Source organism: Thunnus maccoyii, chromosome 17, assembly GCF_910596095.1.
Source record: "Thunnus maccoyii chromosome 17, fThuMac1.1, whole genome shotgun sequence".
Taxonomy (NCBI): domain Eukaryota; kingdom Metazoa; phylum Chordata; class Actinopteri; order Scombriformes; family Scombridae; genus Thunnus; species Thunnus maccoyii.
The window spans coordinates 9,465,359-9,486,089 of record NC_056549.1 but is presented as its reverse complement, the minus strand read 5'-3'; the positions used below and the strand labels follow the sequence as shown (position 1 = coordinate 9,486,089).

The following is a 20,731-nucleotide window of genomic DNA, read 5'->3' as shown; positions in this document are numbered from 1 at the left end:
GCAATATAATATGTGTAAAACATTAGCTTTTGTCAGTAGTACCATAGAAACTTTACTGTGCATAATTGGCGTTAAATGAATGTGTTGTGTGTTTAGTCTAACATCTACCAGACCTGTGTGTGTGTGATTATATAGTATGTATGGACATGCAGAGTTGTTTTACCTTAACAAAATTACTAAATACTGAAATGATGCCACGCTTGAAAAAAAGTATGTCAGCAATACTTAAAAAAGTTGAATGCATTGATAGAAAACTTTGTCCCATTCAGAAGCCACTGCTATGGACAGGAGGAGGAAAAGGAGCACTTTAGAACAACTTTCACTGTAATGCAAATGTGCGCTGTAATTCCACCTGGTTGTACACAAAGAAACATACAAAACACAAACATAAACATATCTTACTACAACGACATGTCTCTGTAGTGGGAGACAATCATATCTATCTGGTTTCTTACGTCTTCAGCAATTACATTAATACTGTATTAGACAACATCTATGATCAAAGTCATTTTTGTACAAGGATCCAGTTGATGGAGCCTTCATCACAGCATAAGCCATAAATAGGCCTTGATGATGGTGCATATATGTGCTCTGATGAAAGGTGCATAGACAGAAAGTATGTTAAGTTCTTCTTAGGGATTATGTTTTACCTTTAGCACTTTAACCAAGACTGGCTGGGTGAGTACATGAGCTTTTTATACACTTTGCAATCAAATGACTGCTTAATGTGAGAGAGTTGCTAATACTGCAAAACCCACTGAGATTTAACACCAAACTGCAGCTCTAAGCAGCTTTTAGCTCACTGTTTTGGTTCTCTGGCCCACACATATTTCTTAGTCTCCACGTTCTGACCAAACCTCCCATATATACAGTGAATTCCCAGGAAGCAGTTTCACACAAGGTGAGTGTACACTTCCTGCCTAGCGTGTACTGTCAGAGAGCCAAAATCAACGAGGGATTGGTTAAGAAAGTTTAGCAAGTAGCAAACTAAAGACCTGGATATTTTTCACAGGAATCGGTGAACCATAAGAGCTAAATGGCAAGTCAACATTGGACAACACCAATGTGATGCTCAATGCGGGGTAAGTAGGATATGGTTTGCTAACATATTAGGCATTAACAAGCAGATGGTATACAGCATTGTGTTTCGGAGCCTTTCTGCCCCATTAAGGTCAAAATAGCTACATGAACGTTTAAAACACACAACAAACGGTCTAAAAAAATACAATGTAACTAAATAAATACCTGTAATTTGTCTTCACCATTCCTAGCCAGGCTGCGGCAGGCTGTGTCAAGTTCTTCACCCATGGAGGTAAGAACTGCCTCTTGTTCTGCCTCCATCCGCAAAACCTTCTCCTCCAGCTTAACGAGCTCTGATTCCGAAGCACGTCTCCGCTCACCTGATCTGACCTGTGGAGGATAGTTAAGAGTAGAGCGTTTCCAGTTTTGTCATTTTGACGTCACATGACAGTACAAAGACATTAATTACAGCGGATTTGTTTTAGATGAGAAGAGAAATTACATTTTTTTTCTAAGAGCTGGGTTTGCCTATTACAAGATCAATTTCAATAGTTGTTACAATTTACTCAATAATAATACACACAACAACAGACAGACAACCTTGGGCATCAGACAGCCATTCAGTTTCCTCTCACACAAACAAACCTAGCTAAGTTTCCTTCTCTGGCCTGCAGTGTCGATAGTTTCAGGGTCTCTACCAGGACAGAATCAATCGATACTTCCAAGGCACAGGAACCTACTGATCAGTGCAGCCCAGGGACCGTGGATCATTATCATGTCCCTAGGATAATAAACCACCCATGTCACATTAATAAAAGCCCCTTTTTCTCCATGCACCCATTTCAAATCAATAGATGGATCCCCCAAAGAGCCCCTGCTACTTATCAGGGGCCTGTCAGAGAGGAGAATGGGGGTTCAATACTTCACCTGCTGTTGTAAAACACCTGCGGATGGTATTGATAAAGCCCCTTTTAAAAAAGTGCTGAATTGGCACCACTTAACCTTTTGACCTATTGTTAGGTTTGTATGATCACATGACTTTACCAGATATCCTAGACCTGCACTGCCAGGAAGAAAGGAAGGAAGGAAAGTGTTGTCCTTGTTGGTTAACATTCACATATGGGTGGTGGTCATCTGTACATGTCTTGTGTATTTCCACTTTCTATATTAAGGTCTCAATGTTAAAATGTGAAACCTGCACAATCAGTAAAGTTTATTCCTTAAACTGCTACTACAACTACTGCTGATGGCTCTCATGTCTGTACAGTTCATCTTAATAGAGTCTGCACACTAGATAATGCTCCCATGTACATTTATTGGTTCTGGTATGGTAGTATACCAATAAATGTTCATGGAAGCATTATCTAGTGTGCAGACCCTATTTTTCCATTTTTCACATGTTCTTCTGTCCAGCACCTAGTATTTATTATTTGAATGTGAGTGCTTTTGTAAACTTTTTGCATGTACAGTTCATCTTACCATTTAAAATCCCTGTATTTGATTTTAGTGTATGTTGATGACACAATCATTTACGTATCAGCTAAAACCCCTTGTGTAGCAGCAGAGACATTAACAAACAAAATGCAGGGTGTGTCCCAATGACTGTCAATGTGTTTTTCCATGAGAAGGAAAGCAAGAGATAAGCTTACAATTAAAGTAGATCAAGAGAAAATAAAGGAAGTCAGTGATTTTAAATTCTTAGGTGTCATTTTGGACTCCCAACTCAACTTTGATAAACAGGTGATATGCAAGACATACCCCGTAAGGCAGCTCACCTGCTCATACACTGCATATTTTCACATTTTTCTTATTGTGTTATTGTATGAAGCCAGGCTCCACAGTCAACTGTCAAACCTGTTACATCACCATACAAACAAGCACTGAAAATAATTGGATCAAAAACAAATGAAATGGCACCACTGTGTAATTCTGAAAAAGTACCAAGTTGCTCAGTTATGACAGCATTATCAAGTTGTCTTTTTATCAGATTGATTTTTAAATGTGTGAATAATCTCGCCCCAGCTGTACTTTCTCCAGATGTCACAAAAACAAACACCAGTAGAATCGCCACTAGGGGATCAGCAAATGGCATCTGCAGGGTGGCACAACGTAAGAGAGCGAGCGGCAGACAAGTGACAGTTAATGCGAGCAGAGCAGAGGAAAAGGTTAGCAGTAAGTTGTCAAGTCTGGCAGCAAATGTACAGTACAGACTACAGTGTGTCAGTTAATAAATGCTGCAGCCTCTAAAAGTCACATCTGGTGTTTCCCCAATGGCTGGAAAAGCGAAGTGGGTTAGCTCCAAAGTTAGCAACAGTGGGTTAGCCTAACCTGAAGACGCTAAACAGAGAAATAGAGAATGAAGAAATGTGTTGCTGCTGAGTCTCCTGACTTTTGCTTGAGAGACTCAGCTGACAATGGATGCTGACAGTGGATGCGCTGCATTTATTGAACTTTTCACATCACTCATAATACTTTGTTCGAAAAGCATGGCAAAGGAGGCAGGGCTTACTTTGTCATCCAGTTCCTTTTTGAGTAGCTGGTACCTTCTGTGGAGGTGTGCATGTGCCTCCTCTTTTGTGCTCAGCTGTGCTGCCAGCTTATCACACTCATCCTTCATCCTGTCCAACTTGATGCGCAGCGCCCCACACAGCTCCTTGTCTGACGCTGCATCTGCCTGGTAGAGAGTGGATATGTTTAAGGCCATGATACACAAGCACTAATTTAAGATAATAAAGACTGGTGGTTGACATCTAGCCACAAAATAAACTGAGTTTTGAGTTAAAGCATGCATGTAAGTTTTCGAAGTTGCGATTTCATTGACATAAAGGGTGCTTGGTGGATCCTATGTATGTCAAATTTACCAGTGGACCCTAATAATTTGTAAAAGGTCTTAAGTCCCATCTTGCGTTTACAAGGTAAATTGACACCACATTCTCTATTGCACAACAGAGAACATCATGTAATGGGTCAAGAGAACAGCTAAATGTCATTGCCAAGACTCTGAAATCATGCTCTCAGCTCTTAATGCATATCTCAGTCCATAGCAAGCTTGCAAAGTCAAAGTCAGCCTTAGACATTAGGTTTCTATCTACAATGAACATATCATCACACACAGCTCAAGTACGTAAAGTGGAATGAATAACAATGACTGAGAACTGGGAGTGACAATAGTGACACAAACAAAGAAAAAATGGAAAAACAGAAGGAGGGAGGGTGAAAAAAAAGATGGAAAATGCAAAATTAGAACTGGAGGGAGGCAGTAAAAAAGGGATTAAGACAGAGAAACAGCAAGAGGGAAGATAGAGTGGAGGAGAAATCAAGAGTGAGAGGACAAGGACAAGGTAATAAGAATATTTTAAGCTTTTTCTGACAGTTGACTGTATCAAAATCGTAATATAGGCTTCTGGCTATACTATATGAATATTGGGTGGGCTTCTTAGGGATATCTGCAGCACCCTTAGGCTAGTACTTAAAAACATTCAAGCAAACGCCCTTGTCCTTACCACACTCTGAAATGACACCATTACAATGAGCTATGTCAGATATTAATGCCATTCAGCACAGCTAATGGGCTAAACTCAACCATATCAGGGAGGACCATGCCCCTTAAGAAACCATGTACCCACGAGGGCTCATCATTGGAGATACTGAAGGGAGGGAGGGAGGTTGGGTGCTGTGGGGAGTAAGTCGAGTGGAGTCCCCTATCTGCAGCACTGCCTTGATGAGACTTCTGAGGTCTGATATCAGGGTTTTTAAATATTCACAGAATGGCCATGAGGATCCATGGGGCACCACACACCATTAAGAGCTCAGCTATCCTCGATTCACCCACACTCAAGAGGACAGAGCCCCAGCCAATGAAGAAAATTACTCTAAATGAGAGTTTTGTCTGTCTCACTGAGTCGGAAATATGCCAGATGTTTAGTGGCTGAGGCTTGTTACCCTGTGCTGAATTTGAAGCGCGTGCCAATGATATTCTAAATGTCAATTAAAGTGTGGCAGATTTGACAAAAAAGATTTGACAAATTAAGAATGTGTAACATTTGAAACATATTTTTGTTTGATGTACATTTCACCAGTGGAAAAGAAATATTTTAATGAGCATAAAGTATTTATAAAAAGAGCCTACCTTAATCTCCTTCAGGTGTGCCTGGATTTCATCCCGCTCCTGACAGCAGAGCTTGAGCATGCCCTGCATCTCGCGGTCCTTCTTTGTCCTGCCGTCCTCCATCGTCACCTTCATGTTGTCCAGTTCCTTCTGATGCACCTCTCTCTCAAGCTGCAGTTGTCGCCCCAGTGCGGCCCGCTCCTCCTGAACCACCGTCAGCTTGGCTTGCAGTTCCAAGGAGCCCTTCTGGAGTTCCTTCTTGGAGCTCTCCTCCTCGGCCAACCGCTGGACTAGCTGGGCATGGGCTGAGGTCATCTGCTTAAGGGCGGCCTGGACCTCGGCCTGTGCGTTCTGGTCTCTCTGACAGCGACGGGCTTGGGCGTCAGCTTGTTCCTCCAGCCTCTGATTCTCTTCCCTCAGTCTTGCCTGGATGGCGACCTGATGTCGAGTTTCTTCCTCCAGGGCAGCTGAGGCCTCCCTCACCTGGGTTTAGGAGTGATGTTAAAATCTGATCAAAGCTCTTTTGATGACTCTTTAGGTGAAGTTTTTGTTACGCATTAATATTTAACTTGAACCGCACCTCAAATTGAAAAAGACAAATTGATCTGCCAAGAGAGCAAAAAATCAAGAATTCAGCCATGCCTGTGGTTAGACTGGGATTTGTACAAGAATGCTAATGTGCTTAACCACTAAACAAGCATTTGAGAAAAGAGAATTGATATGTGTACTTTGGCACAACTTCAACCCTGGCGGACTACTTTCAAAAAAACATGTTGTCATCTTTATATGACACCCAAATATGGTGGCTATGTGATACTGTTTGATTCAACCTCATAGCTGACTGCTGTCGTTTTTGAAAAGGTGAATTAAATAAACAGGTCTTGAATCAGCTTAGTAGCAGATAGCCTGAAGGACTCAAATTTAATGAATAATAAGTAAGACTTCAAAGATTTCTAGATGCAGATTGTTAAGTGAAAAACATCCATTGTCTATGGTCATATTACTTATTTTTAAAATATTAATATGATTTTTTTGAGTCCCTTGTGATTTGAATTAATAAGTCTTTTTCTGGATGTTCAACTCTGACCCCACACCTCCCGGATTTCCTGCTCCAGTGACAACTGGCGCTGGCGGGTCTCGGACAGCTCCACGTCCTTGCGGTGGAGCTCTTCTTCGCGCTGGGCGAAACGGCCTAAGATTTCAGCGAGCTCCCTGCGGGCTGCCTCAGTCTGCTGGCTCAGCGCCTTCAGCTGGGCCTGAGAGCTCTCCTTTTCCCTTGCTGCCTGGAGGTAGAAAGAGAGAGCGGGAGCACCGGAGAAAGAGAGAGGGAGAGAGAGTGGGAGGGAGGTGGTGGGAGAGGGAGAGGAAAAAGGAAATGAAGAATGACAAATGAAGAGGAGGAGGAAGATGGTGTACAAAGAGGAGCTCTAACAATAATGACGAGAGCGGGAGAAAGAGTGACAGAGAGACAGGAGGAGAGAAACATATGCAGTACCAGCTATTGCACTGATAGGAAAATGCTAGCACTCAGCTCCCTGATAAGGGACAATGGTCAGGTCTGTTCAAGGCAGATTGCTTCTAATACTCCGGCTTTGACTGGAATTTGCAAAGACTTTGCTGTGGCTCAGAACCTAATCATTTAATTGAGCACTTGATTCTCTCCCCTAATTCATTAAGGGGGCAGAAATGATTTTGTAATTAATTCGCGTCACGTCGAGTATGCCAGGTGGGAGTCTGTCTGTCTGTCTGTCTGTGAGGCGCGGGGCTGCTGACTGTGAGTTTGGAGGTGACTCGCTCAGTTCAAATGGGATGGAAATCATTGAGAGGTGACTTTCAAGCTAATAATAATAGTCAGCTGTTAATTATTCAACTAAGCATAACCACTGTAACATACCGTGCAAAGGTACTCAGACTACAAGAATGCAAATTTGGTTGTATTATTATTAAGTTAATTCAAAATACATTACTCGGGAGTTTTAATCTGACATTGATACAATCTGATCTGACAAAGATAAAACAAAGTATGAATTAAAATGAACAAAGAAGACGGGTTTGAATAAGTATTCAAATATCTTGCTTTGTTTGGGTTCACTAGCAATATTAATAAAAACCTCCAGATCATGTTCCATCATGTATTCATTGTAATAGTGTATTTTAATAGGTATTCAGTGGTTCTAAATAGCATTTTTTCTCTTTTATTCTTTCTTATAAAGCAGAAATGTCTCCCCCCCCCTCTTCTTCATAAGAGAGAACTATATGTGACAATATGGATTGCAACAGCTATTCATTTATATCTCCCCTTTCCAATCACTATATTTAAGGGTGCAGATGGTGCTGTTTGTGGTGATTTTCCAGTCTATTTCTGCTATGGAAAGCCATGGGGGAATTGGACCAGAAAAACTCATACATATTTCAACATCTGTATTTTCCCAGTAATGGAAGGGTGTTGATTTATTTTCTCTGAGACATCAAGATCTGAACTTCAATGTCCTCCATACTGTAAATGAAACGAAGGAGGGAGGACCGTTGCTTGGAAACAAAACGTAGCTAAAAACATTTGAGATATGTCATCAGAATAACAAGACTAAACATCTGTGTTGTGTTGTGCCTATAATGTCTACAAAGCTCGACAATATACTGTGTATCACTGTAGCCGGTTGAAACAACCCAGTTTACTTCAACCATCCACTGATGTATTCTGACATCAGTGGGTTGCAGAACTACAGGGAGAGTTTGGCTGAGGTAAGTTTTCTCCTCGCCGCCTCGGGCGTCCCTACAAATCAATCTACTACTGGAGTTGAGAAATGCATTTCAGTGCAGACATTATTGATTGCTTCACTTTTTAGAACATGCTGTCAAACTTAAAACAGTTATGCATGAGCCAGAGTCCACTGCTAACAACATACAACAAAGACAGTCGATTGTTGCTAATAATGCTGCCAGCCGGCTGGCTGCTAGCCCAGCCAGCAGCAGCAGCAGCAGCAGCACTAGCTGGAACTGAACTGCCACAAACTGCCAGTTGATACCTTGACAGTGTGCTGCTGTGAGATTTCCCATGGTTTGGTAATGTTTTGCTTTCACTTTGTTCAAAAAAATGAATAAATAAATAAATAAAAAAAGCTGGAAAAAAGTACAATGGGAACAAGACAGCAATTGACTATTAAGCTTTTCTGATTGGTCTGATCTTGACCACAGTGGTATGTGTAATGTATATTGTGTTTGTACATTTTTCATGCAAGCTGCTCAGAAGCTTACATGACATATAATACATATTTCAGGCACCGTGCAACAGACTTTATAAGCAGGAAAATACCATTTTTTTTGGCCAGTTTGACTGGTGCCAAAATGGTTTTAGTTTTAATAGACTACACCTACCATAAACACAGACTGAACATCCAAATTAATTAGAAGCAAAATGTTGCTTTAAAAAGGTGCACTCCAGTGACTTAATACTGCACTTCCATAAAGTTAGGAGACTCACAACAGAAGATTTTAAAAGAGAATGTCCAGAATTGAAGCAGCAGAGGCCAAAATACACTGTATCCAGTATGAGTCAAGCTCCAAAAACACTGGATCCCACATTTCCCACAATGCCACCAATATCATCTTTCATTAGATCAACCCCCTGCCTTCCAAATGCCTACTCCTTTCGAACCCCACATCACTAATGTGTAATGTTTATATCAAAATGGTTAAATTTTAAGTCTCAAACCCAAGCTGAGATAACCATAATGATATTAGTTACTTTTCAACCTTTAGAAAGCTTCCTCCAGAACAACCAAAGACATAATAGAGACCGACTAGTACTCATTATGAGGAGTAAGTTGAGCTTAGTAAGATGAGTAAAATTAGTGGAGTGCCCCATTGAAGTAAATGGGGTGAGATAATTTTGTGCATCTCCAATGTAGTTTTACAATTTCACTCCTTCCACTGTTAATTATCTTGAGATCAGGCAGATCTCTCCACTAACATTAAGTGACTTGATGATTCAAGACAATTCTTGTATTATTCCCCTGTAAGGCAAAGAATATGATAAACAATACACTGTCTTAATACTACACTCAATTAATTGTTAAGATGGATTTTTTTTTCGATGTGGAAAGACGGCTGCAAGATCAGCAGTTACTTAGCTGCAGCTGCTACTGAAGGCTGTGGTGTCAAAAGTCATGTAATGGATGCATCTGCTTCAACCGACCTGCGAGGCCTTGTCGGTATGGAAGTGAGCCTGGGCACTCGCCTCCTCCAGCTCCTTCTGCAGTCTCCTGCACTTTGCCCTCCACTGGCGAACAGCCTCTTGTGCCCTGGTCTTCAATTCATCTCTGCTCCTCGTGCTCTCCTGGAGTAATGCCTCCGTCTCTCTCCTCTCTGCCTGCCCTCGGCTCTGAAAGGATGAATGAATTTATGAATAGTGTAATAGTGTATTTTCATTCTTTATAATCTAAATCAGTGTTTTAGCAATGGCTCTAGGGATGATGATGTCAGTCTGTCAGTTGGTGCACCACTTTGGTCCAGACTGAAATATCTCATCAACTATTCTGTTGATTTCCATGAAATTTGGTACAGACATTCATGGTCCCCAGACGATGAATCCTATTACTTTGGTGATTCCCTGACTTCTTCCAGCACCACCAGCAGGTCAGAGTTTTCACTTACACTGTGAAATATCTCAACATCTACTTGCTGGCTTGCAACTCATTTTCACGGCAGACATTCATGGTTCCCTGACAATAAATCTTCATGAACTTTCCTCTGGCGCCACCATGAGGTTCATATTTGTGGGTTTTTTTTTGTGAAATGTCTCAACAACTACTGGAATGACAAATAGATTTCCATGACTTGGTACAGATGACCAGGGTGCCCAGAGGATGTATCTCATTGACTTAAGTGATCCCCTGACTTTTCTTCTAGCACCAGAAGTCAGTGAAATGTCTCAACAATTATTGGATGGATTGCCATGAAATCTGGTTCAAACTATCATGTCCCCCTCATGACGAATCGCAATCACCTAGTGAACCCAATCATATTGTCTAAATTGAAATTTGTCCAATACTCTGATCTATGACCAAATATCTGCAAAACTAATGATATCCCCATCAGCCTCTGCTGCACTTCAAGTTTAGCGCTAATTAGCATATGTTAGCATATGTTAGCTAACACGCTAACCTGAGAGGGTGAACATGGTAAATATGATTGTGAGCATGTTAGCCAGCTAAGGTTAGCATTTCACTCAAAGCACGGCCGTGCCTGAGCATGGCTCATAGTCTTGTTTTAAACACAGGGTGGATAAAACCTGAATGATCTCATTATTGCAACTTCAATTTTCCAATTTGTTACATCATAATTCTGTGACCTTGAGGAACAGAGCGAGGCACTAAACACAGTATGTTTTCTAATGTTAATTACCAGTAAAAAAAGCCCCCCTTGTTTAGAGTCCTTAAGTTGAATTACCAATCCAATTATGAATTACAGTGTGAAGCAATAACCGCTCAAAAATACCTGAATCTCCCTCAACTGTTCCAGCATTCGTAGCTGCTGTTGCTCCCGCCGTGCCAGATCTGATGACAATTCCTGTGGTGTACAGAAAAAAGAAAGGGTAAAGGATTGTGTGTGTGTGTGTGTGTGTGCTTGTGTGAGTGCTAGTGGGAGGAAAAAAGACAGAAAGCAGGGGAAAAGGAGACTCAGCGTGGCGAAGAAATGGAAGAAAGGAAAAAGGGAGAAAAAAACAGAGGAGGTATGAAGAAAAAAAAAGGTGGGAGAGGGAGGGATGATACTTTAAGAAGAGTACAAACAGTAAAGGGGGGCTATAGAGAGCAAAAGAAGAGGACAGCAGACAAACACAGAGAGGTCAAAGAAGGTTGGGAATGTGTTTATATGAGGCTCACAATTGGATTATCTGCAAGGCTGGTCTGAAATGTAGTCAAAACATCGCAATCACTTTGAAGTTTCAAGTTGGATTGAAGTCTAAAGTAAGGGCAAGTAAGGTTACCCTGGTACAGTTTAGGTATTTCTACTGAATAGGACTGTCAGGAGTAATTAGTCACAGACTGATTAGTCATACACCCATTAGACTGTATATAAATTCAGTCACTGAGAAATTGAATCTTCCACCCTATTCTCCTCATTATATTTCATTTTAGCTCATTTACCGTTAACATGGAACATTTCCAGCGTCTATTTTGATCTAGACATAAAAACCATAAGAGATGCCCTAGGTGATACATGCAAACACCCACTTCATCTTTTAACACCTACTCTGCAAAGCGGGAAGCATGGAAGTTTAAAAAACATTTTCAGTGAAAGAAACATCTGAGATTAGAGAAATGTGCCAGTGTTTAAAGTGAAGCTATTTCTACTAACATTTTATTGATACCAGCCATAGCCTTGAATACCTCCGCTTAGCAAAGGGGATTTTTTTTATGTCTTGTTACAGTGATGGAAGTGACATCGTAGCAGTTTGAGAAGAATAAATGACTGCTGGTTGACTTCTGATCTCCTATTCCAACTGTCACTTCATCTGACGATTTTTAAGAGGATCAAGTGACATGGGGTTGTTGCGAGAATACGACCATGGATGAGAGGCACCCGACAAACTGAAATAACCCCGCTCGGGGTGGAGGCGCCGGCGTGGGCAAAGTCAAAAGCATCTGTGTGTTGTGTTCATTTGCACTCCAGCTGAGTAATCCTCACTGTTTCCCATGTATTCTTTAGAGTATACTACAAAGACAGCTGACTAGATGACTAAATGACATCCGTGACATCCACAACATGAGCGGTTTTATATATTCATACCTAATACGATACACATACCTCCACCTGTAAGCTGAGTTGGACCCTCTCCTTCTCCTTACGGTCCAAAGTGCTCTTCAGTTCTTCAACCTCACTGTGGACTGACACCTTGCGCAGCTGGACTCGCAGCTCCGCCACCTCTCTTTCCAGGTCCGAACGATCTGTATGCATGTACACGGGCGGACACACACACACACACACACGGGCGCATAATCAAATTGTTGTTAGAATTGATTACTGTAAGTGGAGACAGGAAAACTAGAACAGTGACAAGGAACTACAGGAGACTGATGGATTAGGGAACATGAGAAATAAACTGCACATTCTTAAAAAAATGCAAACAAGCCTCGGCAACATTTTGTTAGCGAGATAAATATTTTCTTAACCTTACATAACCTACTGAAAAAATCTCTTTACCTACTATTTTGGAGGCTCGTATGCGTGGCTCACTGTCAATCACTTTGCCACCTGGGGCGGACCAAGTGTTGACAGACGTGAACAAAATCTAAATGAATTGACGATGTGAATGAAGCAGGATTCCTCATGAATGATATCTACGCGCACAAAGATGCTGATATATAAACAAAGCACTCCTGGTGATTTGATAATGTCATCATAACATAATGCGACATCTTTTATTCAATAGAAATGAAATTCAAATTTAAGCACAAAAAGCTAAATAAGCTGAAAATCATCACTGCATTTTGAACATCTACAGAACAGAATTTGTCATTTTCAGGCTTTCGCTGCCTATAAAAAGGCCTTTTGATGCCCTAAAAATCAATACCATCACAAAAAAGTCAAAAAAGTCAAACTGAAAGTCAAGATTTTCAATACCTTTCTCTAATCTGCTCTCTATTGTCTTTCTTTTTATGATCGTATCTTTGACATTCTTCTTCTCTTCTCTTTTTGTGCTATCCAATCAATTCTCTGCTCTCTCAGCGACACTCCACTTGTCCTTTTCAGTGTCTTTACTCTTGCTGCCCCTGCATCTGATCTCAGGCTTCTGCCTTCTCACTGCCCATCACTCACCTATCCTAACACTCTCAAGGGTATTTCGATCAAACAGTTGGCAATGCATGTGTCTGAGGAGAGATATTGATACATAAAAATAACATGACGTATTGCCAACTATTTCCATCTGGTATAGCGATCTTTTAACCTGTCCGTTTAAACCGCATCCAAACGCTCTCTGTCGTCCTGTTTACGCTCTTCTCCCTCACCTCTAGAGTCCAGACCTAGATTCAGTACCTGGCCCTCTCAGTCCACTTCCTCTCTCCTCCCTGTCGGTGTGGTTGCCATGTGGCTGAGGAGCAGGCTCCAGCCGGGTCCTCTGAAGCTCAGTCTTCTCCTTCCTCGTCCTCAGCAGCTCACCACGCATGTCCTCGACCTATGGATCACCATCCGTGGAAGAAAAAGACATCTGACTGTCTTGACAGTTGGCAAAACAACACTGGAGTTTCTGTAAGTGACTCTGCACTGTCTTGCCTCTTGAGATGTCCTGTATAGCTGCGTATACAATAACATACAGTGCACCCAGACACAAACAAACCTGATGAAAGAGGGAGTCTCTGTTGTCCTCTGACTGTTCTAGTAGTCTTCGAGTTCTCTCCAGCTCCTGCTCCATCTGAGGAGAGCATAGCAATAACAATGTCAGGACAATACATGATGAACAGGTGTTTTGGAAGTATGCAACATCTACCACTGATGCAAAATGAAGGAAGGTATTTTATTTAAGTCGAGGCACAATGAAGAAAGTGTTTGGAAGGGGCTCTATTTAATTTTTGGCTAAAAACTTTTGATTTACTGACTTGGTAAAAATTGAAATGCTGACCACCTCTGCAGCCAATTTCAGTAAAATATTGCAGGAAAAAATGAGACAGGAACATAATCAAACTTCCATAACATTTAGTTCATTATAAATCCCAAAAAAGTTTTATTTTATCAAAAACAAAAAAAAAAAAGATAAATTCACCCACCTTGGACCTCTCTCTTTCTGCTTTCAGTAGTCTGGCAGTCATGGCCTCTTCTCTCTCATGGGTTTGGACTTTGTGTCTCCCTAAAGTCTACAAGACACAAACAAAAAATGAACACACAGACCAGCACATGTTTACACATTATAGGAGTACACAAATAAGAGTACCGTAAGAATAAGAATGCAACACGAGTGGTACTATTGCATCACAGCATCCCCCCATCTCGTCTCCTTGGAACGAGATACTGGCATCATGGTGGATTTGTACAAGAGCTTAGATCCCACTCATTCTGAGCAGGCTGTGGTGATGAATTACCAGCTGCTAGCAATAACATCTACCCAAGTGACTCATCATCTATTTGATTCACATCACAGCGGGCCCATCGGTGGGGAATAAATGTGCCCTCTGCTCTTCCTCCTCTCCTGCTCTTTAGTAGTAAAAGAGATTATTTTCCTCTTCATTTCATCATGCTTGTTTATTTACCCTTAATTTTTGGACAAATGCATTATTTCCTATCGCCCCGGGCCCTGCTGGTGTCCCATTAGGGCACTATGGAGGAGAAGGATGCAAATGAATTGGTAGCTACTATCATTATATAGTGTGTTGAAAACTCTTGCCCATGACGGCTATCAGTCTGGATATAGCAACACAGTGCCCCTCTGTGGTCTACTACTTAACTGCAGTAGGCATGAGAAATAAAAAAAAAGGACAGATGCCAAGATATTCTGATTAGCTTACACAAAACACTGTCCTCCAAACCAGTAACCAAGAAAGAAATGGTTCAGTTATTTTGAAAATGAACAAACATCATGCTGATGGCTATATAACATGAATGATTTGTGCAGCTAAAGGGAAAGTAGCAATGTAAGAGAGCGATAATACACAATAATGTGTTCTTTACTGTGACTGTAGGCATCTATTGAGTGTATCTAGTTATGAATAAAATCTACATCACTAAAAGCACCTAATGACAGAGCTCTCGCAGCTATTAATGCTTTTAGACAAATGCATGCCTAAAAAAACTGTTTTTTAATGATTAGCATGAAATATGGGAAAGTAGCAATTGCTTGCTTAGCGACCATTTGCACTGCATCAAAGTAATTGCTGAGGTATGCTTTATAGTCTCATAAAGCAGAGCAGGAGGGCTAGGTGACACAGTGGGAATGCTGCTTTAACAACCAAGAAAAGACTATTTTTAATGCACAAATTGCAGGAACCGGTGGGATTATTTTTCACTGTGATTGTACCTTATATAATTACACATGACAAATAGACTTGATTGATTGACATTAGAGAAAAAAGGTTACCGGGACATGGTGACCCAGAGAGTAAGAAGAAATTTGGAGATTTATAAGCATGTTCAGTAATTGCGTGCAAGTGTTTCTGATGGAATACAAATCATTTTCTGTCTCTAAATATGAGGGATATTACTGATCACATCAATTATAGTTAGCGGTTTTGGTTGTCATCTTTGCTGACTTCTTTTTTTAAAAGGTGAGGAATAATGTCTCACCAGAGATCACTTGAAAATTCATCAGCATTCAGTTTTTTGATGCCATCAACACGCATTTTAATCTTGTTGTACCAGAGTTGGCAGCCAGCATGGCTTATGTTTTGGGTTTTTATTGATAATTGAGCACTGATAAATTGTGCACATCAATGGTCTGTATTACTAGTCAGGAATAACCAACATTTTTCCTGCCACAAGTCCTTTATGGGGAGAAAGTCCTGCAGATATGCTTTCTCTTGAATTTTTAAACTCTGACAATTTAGCAAAATATGCAGACATCAATACTTAACGGTCTTGCTCCTCGCATCTGACTGAATTCATGAAGAAAACTACAAGCAGACACACTAGAGCCGTCAACGGAGGTGACAGCATCATATCAATCAGAATTCTTTTAGAGCAACGCACCTCCAACTGTTTGAGAGGCTGAACAATCTATGGTAGTTTTGCTATTGGATAAAGAACAGTGTCCACATGATATTTGATCAATTTCATCCTGATCTGTCCATCAGTGTCTATCTAGTATATTGAAGTCTGCGTGTTATATGTAATGTCTGATGATTGTCATATGTATCTGTTCTGTGATGGTTTTTGTTTCATTTATTCTGTGTCCTCCTGTATGCGGTTTGATGTTGTTTTGTCTGCTTTTCTATGTCTTATTTGTTTCTTTAAGAGCATGACATCAAACTGCTCAGGGACTACATCATAATCCCTGTAAATTGATGAAGTAAAAGTAAGTTAGAGTTCTGTTCCATCTTCCCCTGTCCACATCCTTTTAGTGCATTTCTGTGCCTTCATATTGCATCTTTTTTTGTTGTTCTCTCTGAATGTGAGAGAACATGAGAGTGTCAACAGGGAGGTGTGGGATGGAGGGATCGCAGCAGATGAGTGTCGGGGAGGAGTGTCACCTCCTGCGGCTCGTCAGACATGGCCGCCCGCTGATCAGGCCTCCTCTCTCTCTCCGTGCTCCTTTGCTCGGTGTGCATCTCTCTCTCCAGCTCGTGCAGACGTCGCTCCACACGAGACGACACCTGCGGACAGTGAGACGAGAGGACGGCTTAGGTCACGCAAACATCGCTGATGCAGGAGTGGCGTCGGGATATGATAAGTGAGACAACAGGAAATTAAAAGGGTGGGTGACAAAAATATCTTTCAGGAACATTATGCTCAATATGCAAGAGTTTCCTGTCTAATCAGGAATCATCACGTCTGTGTGTATAAGACAGTTAATACCTTTATCTTTTCACGTCAACAGACATGACAAGATAAAAAATATTAAAACATGTTGGCTGTCATTTGTAGCACTATATTTGTCACAGTAGTGATGGTGCAGAGAGAAGCCCTGTGCCTGGAAATTACACTGAAATATGTGCTAAAGTTAGACTTCACTGAAGTTACGTTTTACAAAGAGGAAACCATTTGTCCTTAGCTGATTTCCATTCCGACAGCAAAAAATATCTCCATGCTTTATACAGCAGCTTTCATCAATCAGTAACTGTGATGTGATGTCCGTAAATTCACGACGCCTTCATTTTTCTTCTGAAATCCACGGAGCTAGAAAGCATATTTGAAGCATTGAGAATGAAATACACTGCCACAACTCACTGAGTCCTGTCTCTGGAAAGTTGTCATGTGCTCTGTGAGGTTCTCCATCGCTTTCCTGGTGTCAATATCCGACCTATAAAAAAAGAAAAATTCAGCGGCCTGAGAGTATTTACGCAGCAGAGTTCTCGGTCCTTTTGAAAAACCCTACTCCAGGATATCGCTGATCAAAATGTGAATGCGTAATGTGACTTTAGTGACCTCTAAAAACAATTATGCAGCTTCAGATGTTGAAGTATGATGGTGGATGAATTTGGTCTGGTCAGCAGCACCGAAGGAGAGGGATTTTTTTTTTAATAACTTTAAAATGTCAAATTCTAATGCATGTTGAGAAAAGGATCTGCTGCTTTTTGACTTTCCAATGATGTCTTGAAAAGTTTCCTAGGAAGACACCGTCACTTTCCCATCAAGGAGATTTCAAAGACTTGAAAACCAGCATTCATTTTCAAAGCTTTTCAAAATGGATAAAAGCTTTTTATACACAGTGGATGTTGAGTAAAACATCAATACCCTGCACTGGCCTAGACACCATTTAATGTAGAAAATAGTGTTGAAAAATCTGTGGGCAGACCTGAAGTAGAGACAGCACAAGAATTCCCCTGCGCCTTGTGTGGATTATTAAAACAGTATGTAGTAAATTATTAAAGCCTTATCAAAACATACAAACTGTTGTTAAAGCAAATCATGCTTCTAATATCAAATTAAGGACATGCACACTTTGGAAACCAAGGTAAATTTGTTTTCCACTTGTATACGATGTGAGAAAGGAGTAGCCTTTAAACACTGATTTATCTGCTTATAAAGCAACATTACAAAAAGTTTTAATTAATTTTCATTTCAGATTTCAAGTCAATTAAATAACAATATTTGAGAATAAAAGCTTTTTTATTGTGTGTGAGTGTCTATTGTTGCCACTTCAGATTTCAGCATTTGAAGTTGTTATCATTTCACTTTTAAAATTTGACAAGTAGTGACAGATCTGTCACTACTTGTCAAATTGGTCTACTTTTGCTGTGGCTAGTTAGATTGGTTATAATACTTGCTACTATGGCGCATAGGAAAACATTCTTTTAAGGCTGAAAGTCCTATTCAGTTGTTTGAAAACAAAAAAAAAGTGGTTTACTGTTATGATGTTCAGACTTTACCTATTCCTCCTGAGGATTTCTCTATCCAGGTCATCTGACAGTCTCTGCTGGTCACAATGCAGATCCCTCAAGGATTGGTGAAAATTGTGGATCTACATAGAACAGCCACAGACAGATACTGAATACCAAACATTAGACACAAGCAAAGCAAAGAGCGGGCTATCATGTCTTTACAAAGATGTGCATTTGTTGTAACCACTGTGGAAAGCATAAATCAAAAATGAAATGGCATTCCTGAACACACTGTAAGCCTTTGTGCTAACATAAACAATACCTGATTTGAATGAAATCTTATCAAGACCCTTCAAAATTAACATAACAAATGTCATATCAATGTTGCTGACTCAGTGTGCCCTCTTGTGGCAGCTTTCTGAAATTACATGACAGTAACATGTGGAACAGATTAGTAGTGGTTGGTCCTTCTGCATTCCTTACATCCTCTCCTGTCAGGCTGGCATCCTTGAAGCGAACGCTGGCAGACTGCGACCTCCTTCTCCTTCCTGGAGTGCCTGCGTAGTCCCTCAGTGGAGAAGTAGGGTAGAAACGCTGGCCATCTGAAATCCCATATGTACGCATGTTGTAAAATACTGATCAGGTGTTCATGTTTAAATGATAAAGCAGGAGCCAGAGCTTTTGTAAGCTGGTTACTTTGAAAAATTCCATCTCACATAGCTCACAAAAGACTCATTTTATCTTAAAATTATTGTTTGTTTTCATCTAGATATTTCATCTCTGTGTTATCAGCCTGTATGTTCTATCTCTTAGCAAATTATCCAAAACTAAAACTGCAATCAGAATTCAGTTGTCAGCAAAATCCTTTCTTTTTCTCCATACCTGATCCTGAGCAAGCTTCCAGGTCACTGGTATGAAGGGTGGAGGCTGAGGCACTTCGGACGCCATTGGATCTGCCCATCCTCTGTGACTGCAGCTGACTGATAGACTCCTCCAGGTTATCTCTAAGCTGGTGCAGAAGAAGCACATATGGGATTGACAAACCAAGAATTTCCCCATCTATTCCCTCTACAGTGTTGCCACAGCAGCACAGCAACAAATACTAGAAGGATCAGCACTGTTTGCCTCATTTTCCCCTTAAGTTTAGACATTTACTGATCTAATTTAATTCTAAACAGCTCAATATCAAGTAAGTATCAATACCAGGGTAGGGTTTAGTGCGCTTAAAACAAATCTCAGATAAAAAAAACAGTAATGTGTGCAATGTTGGAAAGGCCAACAATAAACCGTATGTATCTTTAAGGTATAAATACAATCTAATTAAATGATGATTAAGTGAACAGGTGTCTCACCAATGCCATGGCTTCAGCCTGATCATCTGTATGCTCCCTGTACTGGCCCAGCATCCGGTCCACTTTGGTCAAGTTCTTACTGGTGTCCTGTCAAAGATAAATAACGGTTAATTAACCATTATTTAAAAAAATATCTTCATGAAGAAACATAAGTTTAAAATGATGGTAGATAGTAGAGGACTCTGAGCTCACTGAACACTTGGAGATGAAGTAAGACTAAACACGTTCAGTAATGACAGCTGGAGGACATCTGAACATGCATGTCTGTCACATAAAGCAGAGCGAAGTACCTGTAAAGTGCTTGCCAGTGTGCTGATCTTCTCGGATATGTCTGCTTCTCGGCCATCACCTACACTTCCACTGGCTCTGCCCCTGTCCCGTCCAGGTCGACGGTGGGCTTCACGCCCCCGAGGCCTGTGACCCCGCATCCTGTCGTAAGAATCCGACTCACTGGATGTGTCCATATTTTGGGACAGGGCGGGTCTTTAAGACGACTGACGAAGCAAATCTGACGATTAGTGACCAGCACTAGCTTCGTCTGCAGGAAAACGCTAACCGTTAACTGCAACGTTAATCAGATTAACGAACAAACGGGGTTGTTTTTCAACTTTCTTTACAATAAATAATTTCTTCATAGCAAGCATACATGAGAGTTTTCTCATCGTTGCCCTGACAACCCGTAGAGACAGAAAGCTATCTGACCAGCAAAACACTACAATTCAAACAGTCCTCTTCCCAATCAATCACCGTGCTGGGCATTGTTGTAGGTGATGATCCTCCCGGTTAGCAACAAGTGGCAACTCCTGTGAACGTTAGCTAGCTAACAAGACGTTAGCCAACTAATTTTTTCGTGTGCTAATACCGTAAAAATTGCTAAACACTGCATATGTCCAGCAGCAACAGTAGAAATACATGCTACCGCTATAATTACGTTAAACGCGAGCCGTTAGTTTTTCGCTTTGCAGGTGTAAGCTAACAGGAGAGCAACCCTCTACTCCTCCGTGCTATGGCAACTTGAACTAGCCGCGTCTGAGCAGGAAAACAACAGACTACAGTGGCCCCAAAGCACGCCGGGAACTGTAGTCTGCCCACCACGGCGCAGTGTGGGAATTTAATATTTGTGAACTACATTGTCCAAAGGTATGCGTTTGCGCCAGTACTGCCGCTCCTCAGCAAAGAAAAGAAAAGAAAAGAAAAGAAAAGAAAAGAAAAGAAAAGAAAAGAAAAGAAAAGAAAAGAAAAGAAAGAAAGGTAATATTAAGGTGCATTTTTTTTTGTTAATG

General features: G+C 40.9%; 1 protein-coding gene across 1 annotated transcript in view; it reads right to left on the bottom strand.

Moving 5' to 3' along the window:
* The window catches only part of LOC121882229 (centrosomal protein of 128 kDa-like), a 43,348-nt gene extending 22,841 nt beyond the window's left edge, over positions 1 to 20,507 (bottom strand). Inside the window, exons 1-17 of the mRNA XM_042390300.1 lie at positions 19,739 to 20,507; positions 19,449 to 19,535; positions 18,979 to 19,105; positions 18,580 to 18,698; positions 18,145 to 18,236; positions 17,003 to 17,075; positions 16,306 to 16,428; positions 13,894 to 13,980; positions 13,467 to 13,541; positions 13,166 to 13,304; positions 11,936 to 12,075; positions 10,625 to 10,696; positions 9,324 to 9,509; positions 6,223 to 6,411; positions 5,150 to 5,611; positions 3,530 to 3,694; positions 1,246 to 1,410 (exon numbers count right to left, since the gene is read on the bottom strand). Of these exons, the coding sequence (XP_042246234.1) occupies positions 1,246 to 1,410; positions 3,530 to 3,694; positions 5,150 to 5,611; positions 6,223 to 6,411; positions 9,324 to 9,509; positions 10,625 to 10,696; positions 11,936 to 12,075; positions 13,166 to 13,304; positions 13,467 to 13,541; positions 13,894 to 13,980; positions 16,306 to 16,428; positions 17,003 to 17,075; positions 18,145 to 18,236; positions 18,580 to 18,698; positions 18,979 to 19,105; positions 19,449 to 19,535; positions 19,739 to 19,912 (2,475 nt within the window). The 5' untranslated portion in view covers positions 19,913 to 20,507. The remainder of the gene's footprint in view (positions 1 to 1,245; positions 1,411 to 3,529; positions 3,695 to 5,149; positions 5,612 to 6,222; positions 6,412 to 9,323; positions 9,510 to 10,624; positions 10,697 to 11,935; positions 12,076 to 13,165; positions 13,305 to 13,466; positions 13,542 to 13,893; positions 13,981 to 16,305; positions 16,429 to 17,002; positions 17,076 to 18,144; positions 18,237 to 18,579; positions 18,699 to 18,978; positions 19,106 to 19,448; positions 19,536 to 19,738) is intronic.
* Between the last annotated feature and the right edge of the window lie 224 nt (positions 20,508 to 20,731).